Source organism: Microtus pennsylvanicus, chromosome 4 (assembly GCF_037038515.1).
Source record: "Microtus pennsylvanicus isolate mMicPen1 chromosome 4, mMicPen1.hap1, whole genome shotgun sequence".
NCBI classification, from domain to species: domain Eukaryota; kingdom Metazoa; phylum Chordata; class Mammalia; order Rodentia; family Cricetidae; genus Microtus; species Microtus pennsylvanicus.
The window spans coordinates 141,500,802-141,518,332 of NC_134582.1; the positions used below are offsets into that span (position 1 = coordinate 141,500,802).

The 17,531-nt window shown below is 48.3% G+C and overlaps 1 protein-coding gene across 3 annotated transcripts in view; it reads left to right on the forward strand.

Moving 5' to 3' along the window:
- The window catches only part of Jcad (junctional cadherin 5 associated), a 69,292-nt gene extending 52,137 nt beyond the window's left edge, over positions 1-17,155 (forward strand). For all 3 annotated transcript variants that reach the window (XM_075970701.1, XM_075970699.1, XM_075970700.1), the window contains 2 exons: positions 8,157-11,689; positions 14,870-17,155. In XM_075970701.1, coding sequence (XP_075826816.1) covers positions 8,157-11,689; positions 14,870-14,904 — 3,568 coding nt within the window. In that variant the 3' untranslated portion in view covers positions 14,905-17,155. The remainder of the gene's footprint in view (positions 1-8,156; positions 11,690-14,869) is intronic.
- The last annotated feature ends 376 nt before the right edge of the window (positions 17,156-17,531 follow it).

Below are 17,531 nucleotides of genomic sequence, written 5' to 3' on the forward strand. Positions count from 1 at the left end.
TGCCCCTGCTGCCACTCTGAATGCTCTTATGCCTTCCCCACAATGAAATGCTGACCTGGGAGAGCTTTGTGGCTTCCAAGTGGCTGTTGCCAAACATCCTGTCGTGAGTGGTGAGAAAGTGAGAGCGCAGCCCAGACATGAGCATCCACCACTCTTCACAAGCCTAGCCTTTCCCTGTTTACATCAGCAGCCCCCTCAGAGAGCTGGCCTGGAGGCTTAGGGTCCCCCAGTGGCCTTAGACTGTGAAACTGGCAGCGGGTTCCACATGAAATTCACTTACACAGGACAGAAAAATCAACAGGCCACATCCAACGCTTGCTTGCCATCACCCACATGAATGATCACACATGTGCAGGAACATGTACATGTGAGCACAAACATGGTAAATATGCAAGCGTACATGTGCATGAGAACACATGAGCACATACATACAAGCACACACGTATAAGCACACACATACAGTCCACACATATGGGCACATGCATGCATGAGTGCGCGCACATGAACACGCAGAGAAAGTAGATGGGACTCTGTGGAGGGAGCTGCATGCTTCTCGTGAGGTTGATCCTTAGCTCCCATTAAAATATGTGGAGAGCTTTATCAGCCTTCACGGGCTTCCTTAATGTGCTTCCTGTGGGCTGGCGTAATCAGAGGAAGCTGTAAAGTAACTCAGCAGCACTGAGGCTCGGATCTGGAAGTCACCACAATAGGCTCCGCTCTGCCTCACCCAGGGAATCCGGGTTGTTTTTTTCTTCTGGTCTTGTCAGTTAACTTTGGGGCTAACTTGTAATTATCCATCAGTAGCAGCATCGTGACTGATTAGAGACTGAGAAGCTGAGGAGCCTCTGATGTGGTGGCTCCAGGCTCTCATCCTGGGTGGTTTCTATCAGGTGGATAAACATCCCTTCTCAACGGTGCTACTGGCTATGGTAAACAGTTCATTTGTTTTTTTTTTTTCAACTTCTCTCAAATCATACCCTATTTATAATGGTTTTCTAAAATAAGGAGTGTGTAAATGCTTAAATTTGACATCAGTTTCTGTATCCCTTTCTCTTTCCACAGTTCTAAGCCCACACACTTTATTTATCTTTGGGGCTTGGTTTATATCCTCAAAACAGGGTACTGTGGCTTGGCCTCGTCATAGGAGATGATGCAGATTCCTGAGCAAGCAAAGCCCCAGGCCTCTCCTTCCCTCTCCTCCAAGGCACTTGTTCTTGTTCCGGCGCACCTAGGTCCCCAGTGTCTCCTGTGAAGTATACCACGTTGCCTTCTGCTGCAGAGTTTGCTTCAGCAAGAGGCCAGGTAGCTCCTCAGAACAGAAGCATAGTGGTGAGGAAGGACTTCCAGAGACCTTCCTGTGTCTTGGCAGCCGTGGCATCACCAAAAGGCTTGTTCATGACAAGACTTGTCTTTAGCTAGAGATCTGAGTGAGTCTGAGAGGTAGGGAATCCACTGGACAGTCTGAGCAGGAAACAGGAGGCTGAGCAAGAACTGAGTGGATCCCTGTGCATCACTGCTTTGCCTCCACGAGGAATGTCCTAAATCCTTTAGGAGAAGCAAAGAAAAACCCATGCGTGCAGCTCAGTAGTGGCCATAGGTGGCTTCTGGGATGTCCCTCAGGTCTGTGTGAGCATCTCCAGTGTAAGCTCAGCTGCTAGAGAGCAGTGGGCCAGACACATGGTTTGAGTGATCAAATTCATGGAAGCCAGGGGTCTGGTCTAAACGGGAGTGGGAAGTGGGGAGCTAGCTGAGCATGTTCTTTCGTGGCTTCAGTGGCACTGGGCGGACTGAACCTGGTAAAAATGAATTAGTTCCCATTAGAGGAAGTAGGGTCCCCTAGAATAGCCTGCCTTACCTGTGAGATGTGCATGGGAGCAGATGGGTGGATGCTGCCCTTCCTGTTTGGTTTTAATAAACCAAACACTGGTCTGTTCTGCATTGTCCTGTGGAAATGGGTGTAGCTTCTTCCTTAGCGAGCAGCTGTGCTGGGAGGGACAGCATCTTGTTAGGACACTCAGCGGGATCATCAGTTCCTGCTATTGTCAAGTCTGTGGATTACAGCCTAGAAAAAAGAAAATGTGTACTCAAATAGCCATCGCATCTTGACAGGCTTTCTGATTTGCTGCTTTCCTCTGCGCTTGCCTGGGCCCCTTTCCCTTGGATGGGAAGAAAGAATGTTGACATTTCCTGCCCACCAAGAACTTGTCATAACTTGTTAGCAATAGCAAAAACAATATTCTCCATGTTCAGTACCACGCAAAGCATTTTGTATTATTTCACCATTTCTCTCCCAACAAACTCCCGAAGGCAGAATTGTTATTGACCCTACTGTAGAAGTGAGGCATTGGCGATAGGGAGGTTAAGGACTCAGCAGGAGGTGTGCACAGTCAGCAAGTTGTGCTGTTGACACTTAAAACCCATGCTGCCCTTCTAAGCCAGGGTGGAAGTGCTCACACTCCTGGCATCGTTGTCTTGGTTTCCTGTCTGCTCACCTCCCTAAAGCTAAGTCAGAGAGGTGCCAGTAAACGTTGCTTTGGGTGCTACTACCAGCACCAGATGTGAAAGGCCACGCCACACGAGGAACAGCCTCTGCCCTGCTAGTTCCTTGCTGGTGTGACTGGGGAGTCAATGCTCTGATGCCTCTCTCTCTCCCTGAAAAGATGCCCTGAGACTGGTTATACTGTGGGGTTTATTGCTCCCCGAGAGTGAGAAGGTGATCTGCCATTAGCATGCCGGTGGGCACAGGAGCCTAGACACAGGTCCTCACAGAGTCTGAAAAGTGTCTCCTTCCTGCTCACTCCAACGTCATCAGTATGACCTTGTCACTTAATCAGTAAGATGAGGGGAACTCCTATGAACATCTTACATGACTCGGAGGTGGAGCATGCGTTCTCAGGAAGACATATGAAACACATGTGCACTGAAGCCCACCCTGCACAGCAGCCACTGGGCTCTGGTGGCCTGCCCCTCCAAATTGTTTTTATTTTGCTGCCACTCAGGTCTTAGGTCCTTTTTGTGCCCGTTTTCCTGCCTCCCTACTGCTCCTCTATCTTTCTATATTAAAAATATGTTTATTTGTAGTGTCTCAACACTACATGTCATGGCATATGAGTAGAAGTCAGAACAGCCTGTCAGTTCCATTCCTTCACCATGTGAGGGCCCAGGCACCAAGTCAGGTGGCTAGGCTCAGCAGCAAGTATCTTTACCCACTGAGCCATCACACTGGCCCAAGATTGTCCTTTCCTTGTTACTGCACCAGTAGGCAGTGAGGTGATTCAGAAGAATCTTGGCATTCATGTGGGAGCAGCTGAAGCCCAGGGCTACCTCAGCGTGGAAGAGACATTGTGGCCCTACAACACCGTGACAGGGATGGCTTCCAGATGCCCGTTTTCTTCCTAGTATGAGCTTCTGTTGGTGGAGCCCAAGCCCCTGTGCAGGACTCCACAGGTTGATGCTGCTCACTGACTTCATAGGCTTTTGTATAGGTATTAGCAACCTGTGTTTCCCAAAGTTGCCACTGTGCACACTGACTACCTGAGTCCCTGGGTAGACTTCCCTCACTCCTCATTTAATGTCTCCATTTAGCATATTTTCAAAGTCCAAATATATACAATTAAAAAACAATAAATTCTTGAAAATACCATCATGTACTCTGATAGCAGCCATTGGTGACATAGTGAAAAGCGGGCTCAGTGATAAAGAGTCAGTGGTAGCATTTCCTGCTAGACTGCTGCCCCTGCAGCCTGTGTTTCCCTTTGCACAGAGCCCAGGTCTGTCTGCAGGCCGCACTCTGCTTCTTGGCTGTTTTACTAGACCACACATACATCCTGTGCCCAGATGGTCACAAGTTAGTCATAATGACCCTGGAATGCACTGAGGAGATAATCCCGGCAGAGCATGTGACAACAGTTAAAACCAGTGCTTTCCATTCTGAGTACTAGACTTATCTTTTTGTTTTTAGCTTGTGTATGTGGTGTGTGTGTGAATGTGTGTATGTATGTGGAGGCATGTGTATGAGGGTGCATATACATGTGTGTGGAGAAGCTAGAGGGTGATATCATGTGTCATCTTTGATTGCTCTCCCTGGGAACTCAGAGCTCGCTGACTCTCTAGTCTGATAGCCAGCTTGCCCTGTGCATTGCCTCTGCCACCCGACCTGTGGGGTTGCAGGTGGGCTGCCACACCCATCCTGAACTATGTGTGTAACTAGTCCTAGCGCTCACTCAGCCCGAGCTTTACCTAGATGCCATCTTGTTTTCCTAACCTCTAGACTTGCTTTTAAAAAAGGCAGGGTGCCCCAGCAAGATGACTCAGTGGGTCAAGGGTAGAGATCCATGTCACCAAGCCCTCTGACTTGAGTTTAAGCGCAGACACATACATGGTAGAGGGAGAAAAGTGACTCTCACATATGCACTGTTCCATGTGCATCCCCCCAAAACAGTCACACAGAATAAAACATCTTACATGACTGGGCGGAGCTCGGGCTCAGTGCTGCCATGCATGTGTAACACTGTAGGTCTGATCCTAGACACTGCAGAAAACAACAAGGTAAAAATTAAAAAAAAAAACAACCCAGTCTTTTCTCTGGTTGAGAAAAGAGTCTTGTGATGGAGCACAGATTCCTCCTAACTTTTCTCTTAGTTACCTTACAGAACCAGGGAGTAGGTCTGCTAATTTCCTTGAGATGTGTTATTTTTCTAATGTTTGTATTTCAGATACTTCCCAGGCAGTTTATCAGTTACTCTGTTGGCTTCATCACTCTGGCCCATGATAATGTCGGACTGGTAGCAAGGCTTGCTCTGCCTCCTCCCCATCCTGTCCTCTGGGAACTCGGCGTAGCCCTGTGTGTGTGTGTGTGTGTGTGTGTGTGTGTGTGTGTGTGTGTGTGTGTGTGTGTGTGCGCGTGTGTGTTTGTGTATGCGGGTGTCACCTGGACTCACACCGCGCCGTCTCAGCTCTCTCCCACCCTGTAGCAGTGTGCCCAGCACGCTTGTGTCGAGTCCATTGTCAACAATATCTGTGTTAAATCTTTAGTTTCTTGTTTTTTGTTAAAGAGAAATTTGATCTCCCCTTGTCTGTTTTCAAAAGCCTTAGTGAACATCCCTGTGGCTTTGAAAGTGCAGTGAGGCAGCACTTGACTCATGAGAATATGCTTATGGTGATTTGTCTGAAGGAGATCTTACAGAACATGCCCTGTGTGGGTTCTGCTGATTGTGTGTGTGTGTGTGTGTGTGTGTGTGTGTGTGTGTGTGTACACGTGCGTGCGTGTGGGGTGGGAGTGGGGAGGGTGTGAAATTGAGTCCAACCTTCAGGAGTTGGAACTTTGCTTCCACCATGTGGGTTTTAGGAATGGAACTTAGACCATCAAGCTTGGCAGCAAGCACCTTTTCTTACTAAGACGTTCCTGCCCCTTGTTTGGTGTTTTGAGGCAGGGTCTCACTATGTAGTTATATCTTACCTGAAACTCCCAAGTGTTGGGGTTCTAGGTGTGCTCTGCTATGTCTAGGAATGCATCACAGTTTTCTGTATTATATGGACTGATATTTAAAATAGATTATTTATGGGGCTGGGAGATGGTTCCACAGTCAGAGCACCCGTGACCTAAATCTGTTCCTAGCAGTCATATTAAGCTACTCACAATTGCCTTGCTCCAGGGGATCCAACACCCTCTTCTGTCCCATGGACACTTGTACTCTTGGCATGCATGCACACAAGTAAATGTACACATAAATAAAATTATAAAAAGAAAATAGTTTGTTTTAAATACCCCAGATGGATCTGGATTTTCTGTAACTTGGAATTTAACCCGGGATACTTAGTGATTTTGATTACTTTTGACAAAGTGAAGATGATAACATTTTTTCTGCACTGAGCATAAAACTGTCACACTCTGTTGATATTCTCACCCTGTTTATGTCATTTTTGTCTGTTTCTGGTCATGGTCATGGCATATGCATGCACAAACAGCACCTTGGGTTTTCAGCTTCCTCCCTAAGCCTGCTCACCATGAAGCCAGACCCACACTGTGACGTCCTCTAAAAAGTCAGCAAGCCCCATATAAAGTGGGCAGACCACTGAGGGTGAGAATGGTAGGAGACAGAGCACACTTGCTGCCAGAAGTGAGACTGCTGCCCTCCAGTCAGGGTCACTGGACTGAACTGGCTGTCTATTGCAGGCTCTAGAACTACCAGGCTGGCTTACCTGCATGGGTAGGTGGTGTTCAAGGAAACCACTGGCAATAGCTTCCAGAGTGACGAGTCATATAGACCCTAATCTAGGCAGTTCTCTGTTGAGGATTCAGAAGCTAATGAGAAAAACTTGAGAAGGCAGCGAAAGATTGATGGCTTATCCAGGCAGCAAGCGCAGAAGCAGTAGACCTCTCAGCGAGGCACACTCAACCTCCAGCACTGATGAAGGTTTGCAGACAGCGGCTGTTCCGCCTGTTGTTTGGACGCCTACTCTGTCTTTGAGGGAAGTCAATAACTTCAAAGGAAGAACAGCAATGGTCAGAGTAACATATAACTTCACCAAGGACCCCATGCATAGCAGCTGTGTTCTGCCCGGTCCATTCCCAGACCTTTATGTGCTGGTGTGCTGTAGTCACGCAGAACTGGTGGCTTTCGGGTCATCACTCTGCAGCTACACCTCCAGACAAGGGGTGGGAGAGCACATGGTGGTGTGGGGGGCGGGATTTACCAGCAATCAAAATGATAGAAGTTAAAATAGTGAGAGGTTGATTTCACTTATCTTATGAGGAAAAAAGTGATTATAAGCAGAGCCAAGACAGTTCTGCAAGCCTGTCTGTCCTCTACATACCAGGGCGACTATAAATTGGAGTTGTTTATCTAAGGTGAATTTGACAGCGTGTTCCAGGATCTACTCATTCCTTTTGTAAAACTTTATTCTCAATGAACTGAGACTTACATCAAGTGCTAGTGGACTTGGTGGTGTGTACCTGTAATCCTAGCACTTGGGAGGAAGAGGCATAAGGATTGGGCATTCAAGGCCAGCCTGTGCTACCTGAGACCTTGCATCAACAAATTAATAAAACAGCAATAGAAAAACTCAAATGAATAAAACAGAACACAGTGGCCAATTGCCTGGGCTTTCTCCTTTCATTTCTCTGGATAAACAGTATTCCATAATATACTAAGATACTCCTGGGCACTAGGATTTTAAAATCCCCTGGATTCAAATGTGCAATCCCTGGCAAAGTAAGTTCCCAAGACAACAGTCTGATTTCCATGTCTTCTCGGTCCCTGGAACCCTCCTGCCTTCCTCTGCTCCTGTAGGTGTGGTCGCTACCAATACGGGGCTGAGAGGACAGTATACATAACCCATGTATAGTATGGTATCTTATCCAGTAGCACTGAGCTAGACAGGAAAGGTACCCTGGAACCTGGCGGAGTGCCTCATAGGTGTCCCTCAATGGTTCTCTCACGTGCTGTGGTGCAGTGCTTTGAAGAGCAGACTCCTCAGATTGCTCAGTTGATCTGGGCTATGCCTGGCCTGCGCTGCAAGTGATCTAGGCTGCTCCTCTGGGGTGCTCCCTTAATCCAAGGGTTCGGAAGTTGTGAGATTTGTGTCCTCTCTAGTACAGCCAGAATCCCTGGTGTTCCTGTGGATAGCTTGCTCCTGCCACTTGGCCCTTGGTGACAACACACAGGTTTCCTGTTTACAGTTGGCAAAGTCCTGTGACTGGGGACTGTCCTAATCACTGTCCTACTGTTGTGAAGAGACACCAGGACTCTTAGAAAGGAAAGCCTTTAATTGGGGGCTGGCTTACATTTTCAGAGGTTTAGTCCATCATCATTATGGCAGGGAGCATGCTGGCAAGTCAGCACTGGAGCAGTAGCTGAGAGCTACATCATGATCCACAGGCAGAGAGAGACTCTGGGCTACTCATGGGCTTTTGAAATCTCAAAGCCCACCCCCAGTGACACACTTCCTCTACCAAGGCCACACCTCCTAATCCTTCTAATCATTTCACATAGTCCCACTCCTTGGTGACTAAGCCTATGGGGGCCTTATTCAAACTACTGCAGAGACCAGTTTTTCAAAGGTGGGGGTAACCCAAGCCTGACCTTCAGTGTCCATCATTGAAGTCGACAAGGGTGTGTTTTGCCTCACATAACATCTGCCTCTCTGTTTTTTAGGTTTTTAAATCAACCCTCTTTAGCATGGTCCTCTCAGCCTCATATTGGTAGTGACCACACCTACAGGAGCAGAGGAAGGCAGGAGGGTTCCAGGGACCGAGAAGACGTAGAAATCAGAGGAATGGCTCAGGCGCACAGTCTACCCATCCATGTGAGAGAGAGTCCATGGGAAGTCGCAGGAAGGACAGAGCATGTGATGAGAAAGGCTGTTTGGGAAGAAGAGCTACGGATGCCAGCTCCTGCCAAGTGGCAGAATGTGTGCCCAGAAACCTGGCAGCAGCCAAGGAAGTTAGGGAGGCAAGTGTCTGATGGTGAGAGAGAGAAAATGTTCCGGGATCTGTACCAGTTCGTTCAAGGAGACCACATGCCCATATCTCAGAGCAAAAAAAAATCCCAGTCATTGCCTCGAGTTCTTTCTCCTGAGAGCCTGAGTTTCACAGAAATTCCTGTTCCACTGCGTGATGGGCACTTAACAGGTATCCCCAAAGCGCCACCATACACTCCCAGCTGCCCAGCACCTTTGGAACCCACAAAGAACCTTGAAAAGTCTAGTTCTTCAGGCCCTTTTCCTAGGCCTAAGTTTGGGAAACCCCTTAAGACCCAGTGTCACCGCTCTCAGCCACAGCCCAAGGGAGAAGATGGATTTCAGGACCCCCAGCACAGGGAGCCACGTGGCTCCTACCGAACAAGAAGTAAGGATTCCAGGCTTGAGCCGGGTATGCTGGATACTGGCTTGGAGCCTCCAGTGTATGTGCCTCCACCTTCATACAAGTCACCCCCCCAGCACATTCCCAACCCCTACCTTGAAGATCCTGTGCCCAGGCATCTGAGCAGCAGCCAGAGTCAACAGCAGCGACCGCCTGAGAAGGCTGAGGCCAGTTGTCCACTTCCTTCTGGCTCCCTTGCAGCTAGGAACCTCTACAGTGCCACGCCTGGCTCTCCCCGTCAAGGTCGTCCTCCACACCCCTATGTTGCCACCCAAGGGGCTTCTGTTCAGTACATCCCATTTGATGACCCGCGGATCCGACACATCAAGCTTGCTCAGCCGCCGGAACTCTACGAGGGGGCGAAGCTTGACGACAGACCCTACAGCTCTCGCCTTGCTGCCCAGGAGCCAGCACCCCTGTCAGTCAGTGAGCAGAGCTCAGCCTTTGCCCGCTCCAGTCCGCGGTGGCTGCATGGCCATGTCCCCATGGATGCTGAACATGGAGGTTTCCCCAGCCAAGCAGAAGAGCGTGTCATGAGAGAACTAGGGGCTGATGTAAGAGACAGTCCGGCAGAAAGTCATGCCTCCTCCCCACAGCCACAGAATGAGGGTACCTGCAAAACCTACACTAAGCTTAGAAAGTTTGAAACTGGGATTCAGACCAAGAAAAGTTCAAAGAAGAAAACCAACGCAACCATATTTTGTTTGGTTTCTGTCCCAGTTAAATCTGAGTCACTTCTGCCAGACACGGATACGAACAACAATGACTTGAAGCTGGGGGCCGATAAGACACATAGACTGTGTCAGGGTGCAGCCCTGGAAGAGCAGAGTCTGCTGAGTATGTCTTCCACTGACCTGGAGCTGCAAGCCCTAATGGGAAACATGGCTTGGAGAAGAACATCCCCAAGGCAAGGTATGGGGGAGCCAGACGACTTGAGTCAAACTGATGACCTCAGAATCCTCCACCTCACCAAACCCAGCCAGCTCCAGCCTCCTGGCTCATGGCCAGGCTACCAGTGCAGAGATCAGCAGACCCAAACCAGTTTCCCTGAAGACACCAAGAGCTCACTTCTCCCCCTTGCCATAAAACCGGGAGAGCCCGGCAATGCAGCCCTGACCCCAACATGCCCAGAGCCCACTGCTTCCGAAGTACGTGTGCATGCAGCCTCAGCATCTAGCGACCAAAATCAAAAGCCCAGTGGACCTCACCTCCGAGGCCAGATGTCCCTCAGCCCATCTCGAAACAGTGCTTTCTCAAGGACTTCCTCAGCCTCAAACCAGGCATCTGTGCCAAAAGGGGCCTCTGGTCAGCCTCCTAGGGCCAGCCCTGCACCCAAGCCAGAGGTGGTGAAGGGGGAGCCTACAGCAGGCCAGTGTAACAGCACACAGCTCTTCGGTCAGTTTCTCTTGAAACCAGTTAGCCGCAGGCCCTGGGATCTGATAAGTCAGTTAGAAAGCTTTAACAAGGAGCTTCAGGAAGAGGAAGAAAGCCATGGTGCTAGCGGTGGGAGCAGTAATGAGGGCAGCGAGGCCGAACAGCCCCAGGATAGTCCTGACTCCAGAGCCAAGACCCGGAGCTGTGAAACCAGCCAGGAAAAGAGAACAGAGCCCCAGCCTGCAGCACCAGCGCTCGAGGCAGGGTTCCAGGCAGAGAGCTGGAGAGAGGAACCAAAACCTGGCTCCCCAAGTGCCCATCCTCAGTCCCTGGGCCAGTCACGGGAGGAAGACAGCAGAGGCGTGCTTGTCCAGTGGGCAGATGAAAACCTGGTTGCAGAGCAGCGAAGCCGGGAGGTTCCGAATGGGGTATATGAGCGGGACATTAGCGTGAGTCCTCTAAGCAGGATGGCTCCCAGTGACACAGAAACAGCCCCCTTTTTCTATCTGGCAGAACTGAGAGGAAGTCAAGAACTCACCAAAGTCAGTGATGCTTTAGGGTCCGTGCAGCTGGACAGAGAGACCCCTCCAAAGGTGAATACTGGTGAGGAAAGAGACACGGAGGTCCTCCTGCCTCTCGCTGACAAGTACCGAGGCCTCTCAACCCCAGACTTGTGGTCTTTGGGGCTCCCACTGGGACAAGAGCAGAGGGTCTCCAAACCAGAACCTCTGAGTATAGAGAGTACAGTGGAAGTCTTCCCAAGTGAGTCTCTGCAGGAGAGGGCGGAGAGGATCCTGGGCATTGAAGTAGCTGTGGAGTCCCTCCTGCCAGGTGCCGGGAGAGGAGGACAGAGGCAGCTCCCTGAGCACGGTGCAAGTGCCTGCAGCCCAGAGTCGTCCAGAGAGGACTCATCTCCCAACTTGGCACCATCCGGGGGCTCCTCCGTGAGCACTGACGCCTTCTATGGCAGGAGAAAGTGTGGCTGGACTGAGAGTCCCCTCTTTGTAGGGGAAAGGGCCCCCCAGGCTTCTGTGTGCTCAGATGTAGACGGGTTCCCGGGAAGCCATGCCACCAGTCCTGAGCCTGAGAAAAAGGACGAGGAGGCAAAGGCACCCCTCAAGTCCACTCTGTTCCACTTCATGGAGAAGACTGCAGGCGCGGTAGGCTCCGAAAAGAGGCTCCGAAGCCCTTCCAAAGTTATCGAGAGTTTGCAGGAGAAACTGGGGTCACCCCCAAGGAGGGCAGACACAGATCGCTTGGTGAGAATGAGGGAGATCAGCTCCTTGTCTCGGATGAGGTGTCTGAGCTCCAGGAGTGCGGACTCCACGGAGGAGCCCGACCACCTAAAGGCCACCAAGAGTCATGTCTCTCAGGGTGTCATCCCGCAAGAAGAAAATGGGCATCCAGAAGTGCTAAGGAAGAAGCTGTCTGATCAGGACTTGTGGTGTGCAGGTGAGGAGTTGGGCTGGAGAGTGGGTGCTTGTGCAGCCATGTGACCATGAGTAGCATGACTAGTTCCTGGGTGTCCTAAGCTCCCTGGGTATCCTAGGCTCAATGCTGGCAATGGTTCCATAGAGAGATCCTTCTTGCTAGGGTGGTGGCACACGCTTGCCGTCCCAGCACCTAGGACACTGATATGGAAAGAACTTGAAGGCTTGAAGGCCAGTCAGGGCTACATGCATCTCTGAGCCCCAGGTAAAAGCCAGGAGAGAACCCAGCTCATAGAGTCAGGGGTCTGCAGACATGCACAAGAATAATGAATACATGAAAAATCAATCAAACTCATTTTTAAATAATGAGTTTACCCAGAAGCTTTCTCAATTAAGAATCAAGATCTTGTCCTGTATTCTGAATGATTATATTATTGTTTTAGTTGGCTAAGAACACATCACATGAAATTGTCCTTGTAAACAGCTTCTGAGGATGGAGCGCTCCAGCCTGGCCGCCGCAGCGCAGGGCCACATGCTGGATCCGGAACGTTTGTGCGCTTGTTTCCTGCCAGTGGCCCTGCCGATGGCTCTTTGTCAGCTTGTTATTTTACTTTTTGTTGTTGTTTTGAGATGAGGTCTGTCTTTGTAGAAAGACTGGCCTCCACTCACGAAGATCTGTCTGCCAACAGAGGCCAGAAGAGGGCATCAGATCCCCTGAAACTGAAGTGCCAGACAGTTGTAGAGATATAAAATACACACGGAGCTGTCAAAGTCTCCATACGGAAGAACCTGGAATACCTTAATACTTTTACACTGAAATGTTACATGTTGAATGATAATATTCTGGAATGATTAATATAATATATTTTAGGTATATTTGGTGAAATAAAGTATGTTATTAAAGATAATTTCACCTGCTTCTTTTTGTTTTAATGTGGTTATCAGAAACTGTAAAATAACATTACATGGCCCACACTGTTTTTGTTGGACCTAGACTGTCTGTGAGCTAAAGAACTTATTGTTCTAGAGAATTCTTTCCATGACTCCATTGAGTCCGTCTTAGGATACGGGTACATTGTGTACCAGAAACTGAAGGGAGCAGTTTAGTGCCCAGTGCCTGTGTGATTTGAGGCTTGGTCCCTCCCAGGCCTCCCTCTCCCTGGTTAGGGGTGAGGCGCTTCACATTCTCCGTCATTAGCAACTCCACTGTATCCTCAGAATCAGATACCTTGAACCCCACATATAGTACTGAGCAATAACTCTCCTCTAGTGTGGTCATGTGGTGTTTCTAAGGCAGGGTCAAGAGGTGTTAAGTTGTGGGAACTCTACTTCCTTTAGCCAGGTGGCCTTGGGGCGCTCTGTCACATGAGCAGGCTCGAGTGTCTTCCCCGAGTGCTAGCCTGTCTCTCTAGCATGTGGCACCTGCAGTGTGCTTCCAGCACAGTACCTGGCATGCAAGTGTGTGCCAGTCAGGGACAGGACGTGGTGTGGCTTTAGGCTGCAGGCGGTGGGAGGAGGCCCTTCACATGGCATCTTTCTCCAGGTGCATTTCGGAGCTTTCTTTCCTAATTGTTTTCTATAAAATCGTGCCATCCTGCAGGCTTTTACAAATCACCGTCTAGGCTATGGTAAGCCTTGCTGTTACTTTTTCTCTATCCCTGTTGAGGTATTGACATTAAGAGCATCTTTAAGATGCACATTGTGTGTGAGTGACCATATAGTGTATGCTAAGTCAGATGATCAAGTTCATTAGCATATCCACCATCCAGCCGCCTCTTGATGGAGTCAAGAATCCGTGCGCTGTGCACTGCATCCACCCTGATGTGCTGACCTCAGGCACCTGTGCATCTTACAGTTGCAGTTTATACTCTTCCAGTGCCTCCTCCCTTCCCCAACCCCAGCTCCTGGAATACAGTTGTCACTTAAAAAAATTCTACATGTGGCATGCAGTGTTGTGCTTTCTCAGCTTAGCATAATGTCCCCAAGGTTCATCATGTGTCATTTTAACTGACAAGGTCCCTACCCCCTTTTTGAGACTGAATGATGTTCCACTGTGTGTATATTTATGTATAGACAAAAATTTTCTTTACTTGTTCATCTGCTGTCGGACACATGGGTTGTTCTTGGCATGAGCAGTGCTGTAGAAGCGGAACAGAGAGCATGGATGTGCGGTCATTTTGATTTCCTTTCCCAGTAGTGGCATTGCTGAATCATAGAGGACTTCTACTTTTGCTTTATGTTTTGAGGAATCTCTGTTTTAATAGCTATCTTGTACTCTTAGAGATTTAGCCACCTTTTTTATATAAAAATTTAAGAATGCTAAGGCAGGAACTCTGAGCTCAGGAAGCACACGGTGGGCCTGGCTTCCAGAGCTCTGCTCAGCAGCACGTGTTTCCCAATCCATGGCAGCTGGGCTTACTGTCCCACGGTACCTGCTCCATTAGGGAGAGCCAGGTCACCAGAGCTCAACGTGAGACTTTCCAGTGCAGGCTGTGGAAGGTCTAGAAGGTGTGCTGACGGACAAGCAACCGTCCCAGTCCTGCCTGCTGGCTGGAGCAGCTAGAGATAGGAAATCTCTTCCTTCTGGCCATGCATTTGACATTTCAGGTTCCCCAAGCCTGGAAAAAAAGGATTTGTCCATAAAGATGCTTTCATTTCCTCTCAAGGAGGGATAGGCATGCAAGGGTCAGAGTTCACATCTCTATAACAGAAGAGCCAGCCGTAGCAGCATGCCTGTACTCTCAATGCTGAGATCAGGCCAGTGAGCTCCAGGTTCAGCGAGAGACATTACCTTAAAAATAACGTGGGCACAAAGTGGAAAGCAATTGAGGAAGACCTCCAATATCAACCTCTGGCCTCTGTGCACACTTGGGTGCACACATAGGAACACACACAAAGAAAACAGCAGAAAGATTCAGCCTTAGGCTAGGACGTTGCTGATGGTAAAGGGCCGGTGAGTGTATTATTTATATTTATATTTATATTGTACTATGAGCACCAGGGAGGGCCATCAGTATACTGAATAACTACACGTTTCAGCCATAGTCTTTTACTCCCTGGTGAACAAAGTTTGCTGAAGTGTCTACAAATCAGTTTTCTATACTTGTGAGTTTTGTTCTCCAATTTATGTAGAGTTGGAGAATTTAAACATAAAATATGGCAGGTGAATGTCCCTCTGACCTTCCTTCGTTCTTGTTTTCAGATTCGTATGATCCTAGCCGAGTGGAGAGGGTGTGACGGATGCTGCTGTAGCCCCTACCACCTTGGCTAACGGAGTGTTCTCTGTGAACTCTGGTGTCTCGTCCAGGCTAAGCTGGAAGCTGTGGGTTTTCAGTGTCTCAACTCCTCCTTCCCCATCAGTGGAAAATCGGCCATCCCTGCAGAATTGTTGTGGAGCTAAAGCATTGGGGTGCTGACATCATATGGCTTTATAGCATGGATACATAATTCCTATATTTAGAAAAGAGTTTTCACATCAGTTCCCCTTCCTGGTGGATTAGGCCAAGTGGGTAAATAGCTTGGTGTTAATCCAGTTTTATGTGAAAAATCAAATATGGTGGGTGATTTTGATTGGACCATAATGTCACTCGTTCCCTGCCGCATCTGCCCAGCCCATGCTCATGTTTAGAAGTGTCCTGGGCAACTGCGTGGTATTTGGACACATACGGTTTAAGGGGAATGTGAGTGAGTGTGTATGACCCATTTTTATTACTCGACCTTCAGCAGCGTGGGGTAACTTTAAGTAACTGCTACCAGCAGCTTCTTTGTGTTCCTAGGGTCACACTCAGGCTGTAACTCACCCAGAAGTGATTCACTTGGCACTGAAGCAAACATGCCGCGCTCTGCTTTGCACTCAGTCTTCCCTAGGTTTTACTTTCTGTGTGAATGTTTAGATATTCTTTATATGAAAAATAATTGCTGGTTTAAAACAGACCATGGTAACAAAGTAACTATATTTCTTTTTATAAAGTTGCTATTTTTCTATGATGTATAAACAGTTCTTAGGTGGCAGATTTTTAAGGAAGTGCTATTTTATTTAAGAGTCTATACCTGTGTATATGAGGGACCCAAAAGGACCCACCGTGGCTCTAAAGCCGTATCCCTGCTCCACCCTCAGCTCTGTTCCTTGCGACTCAGTTTCACAGTGTTAGTGAGGACTGATCTCAAGCTCGTCAGACTCACAAAGATGTTTTCGCAGATGGAGCTGTGGGCTTACACTTCAAGTCACTCCTCTCCAGGTGACCAACAACTTCCTGGACGTTTTGCAGCCATGACTTGCCAAAACTCCATAGTTTCATCTTGTATTTCTGTGGGGAATCTGCCCCAGAAAGAAACTTTTCTCTTGCCCGCCACCTTGCTCCTTTACAGAAAGATATATTTTTGTCTAGAATGATCCTGATGAACTAATCTTGCATATTCTAACAAGTGCTTAGAAACCGTACCTAGGCAGCATTCTCCATGCATATGCCATGATGGAAGGGTCAGGAGGCCCAGGGTTCCACTCCCGCATCTGCCTGCATACTTCATGCATTTCGCCCTTCTGTCTGAGGAACGTATTCTTGCTAGCTAACATTTTCCAAAGGTTTTATCCCTTCCCTCCCTCCTTCCCTCCTCCCTCCCTCCCTCCCCCTCTCTCTCTCCTTTCCTCTTTTTTGTTTCCCTCTTTATATTAAGTTTTGAGACATTTTGTTAATCAGTTTTCAGACGCGTCAGATTTTTCCAGTGTGAGTCCATGGCTGGTCTGTCCTCTGGCCCCGAGACAGACTTTCATGGCCTTGTATCTACATAATATTATTTTATTTCCTAAGAACTTCACGTGTTCTGGCTGGACCACACAGAGCAGAATCCAAGTCCATACCATTGCTCCTGAAGCCGATATGGGACTAGGTCTCCCTGGGGCAGCAGGCTAGCAGGTTGGTGATGTGCAATGCCCACACATGCAGACCCCAGGGCATGTCCGTGTACACACTGGTGCTGTACTGACTTCCCGTCAAATGACCCGATACCATCTAAAGACTGTTTAGGAGAAATAGAAGGATCCTGAAGGAAAGCTGTCGTGCCTTACGTATCTCAGTCTAGAATGGGATGCTCTTCCATTTTGTCTTGTTCGAAGTCATATATGTCATGCTTTCCTGTAGCCATCAGTCAAAATAGCAAATATTTATACTTTAACCTCAGTATTTTCCAGATTTAAGCCCATATGAAATGTTTTTTTTATTTTTGGAAGAAAGTGGTAACATTGAACTTAGTAACTTGAAAATTTGACCTTTAACTTTTCGTATCCAAGGTAATGAATATCTGGTCAAAAATTGTTTTGCTGAGGTCTTGAGTTCAATACTGACCATGATTCCCTATGTAAACTCCACGCATGCCCATGACCGTTGGTTGAAAGTTTTTCGTATTCTGTGTTTGTCAATTGTTTTTCTCTTACACATAATTTGGAGCTTATAAAATTAAAAGTTATAATTTTGACCATTTTATCTAAAAATTATAGCAGGGATTGTGCCTGTGTTGTTTCTGGAATTGCAGAAGGGAGGGGGAAATGGTGGTCTTTGGCCTCTTTGGGGAAAACTTTCTGAAAGATTGAAGATGAAGTAGCCTTTACCATATTCAATTGTGTTTCTGTAATCCCAGGAAACCCTCTAGGGATGCAGCCAGTCCCTGGATGGGACCATCAGAATTATTTCCATAATTATAGACATTTATTTCCTTTATTAATAAAGGTAATGTGCATCACCTTTGGTAGTGTGGCTCCCTTACTGGGTTCTGACGGAGCAGAAAGCCGGGGAAGAATTGCTGGCCGTCAGCCTGTGGCGCCCAGAGTGTGTCTGCCCAAGTGAACTGTTCACTGTTCGTTTGAAATG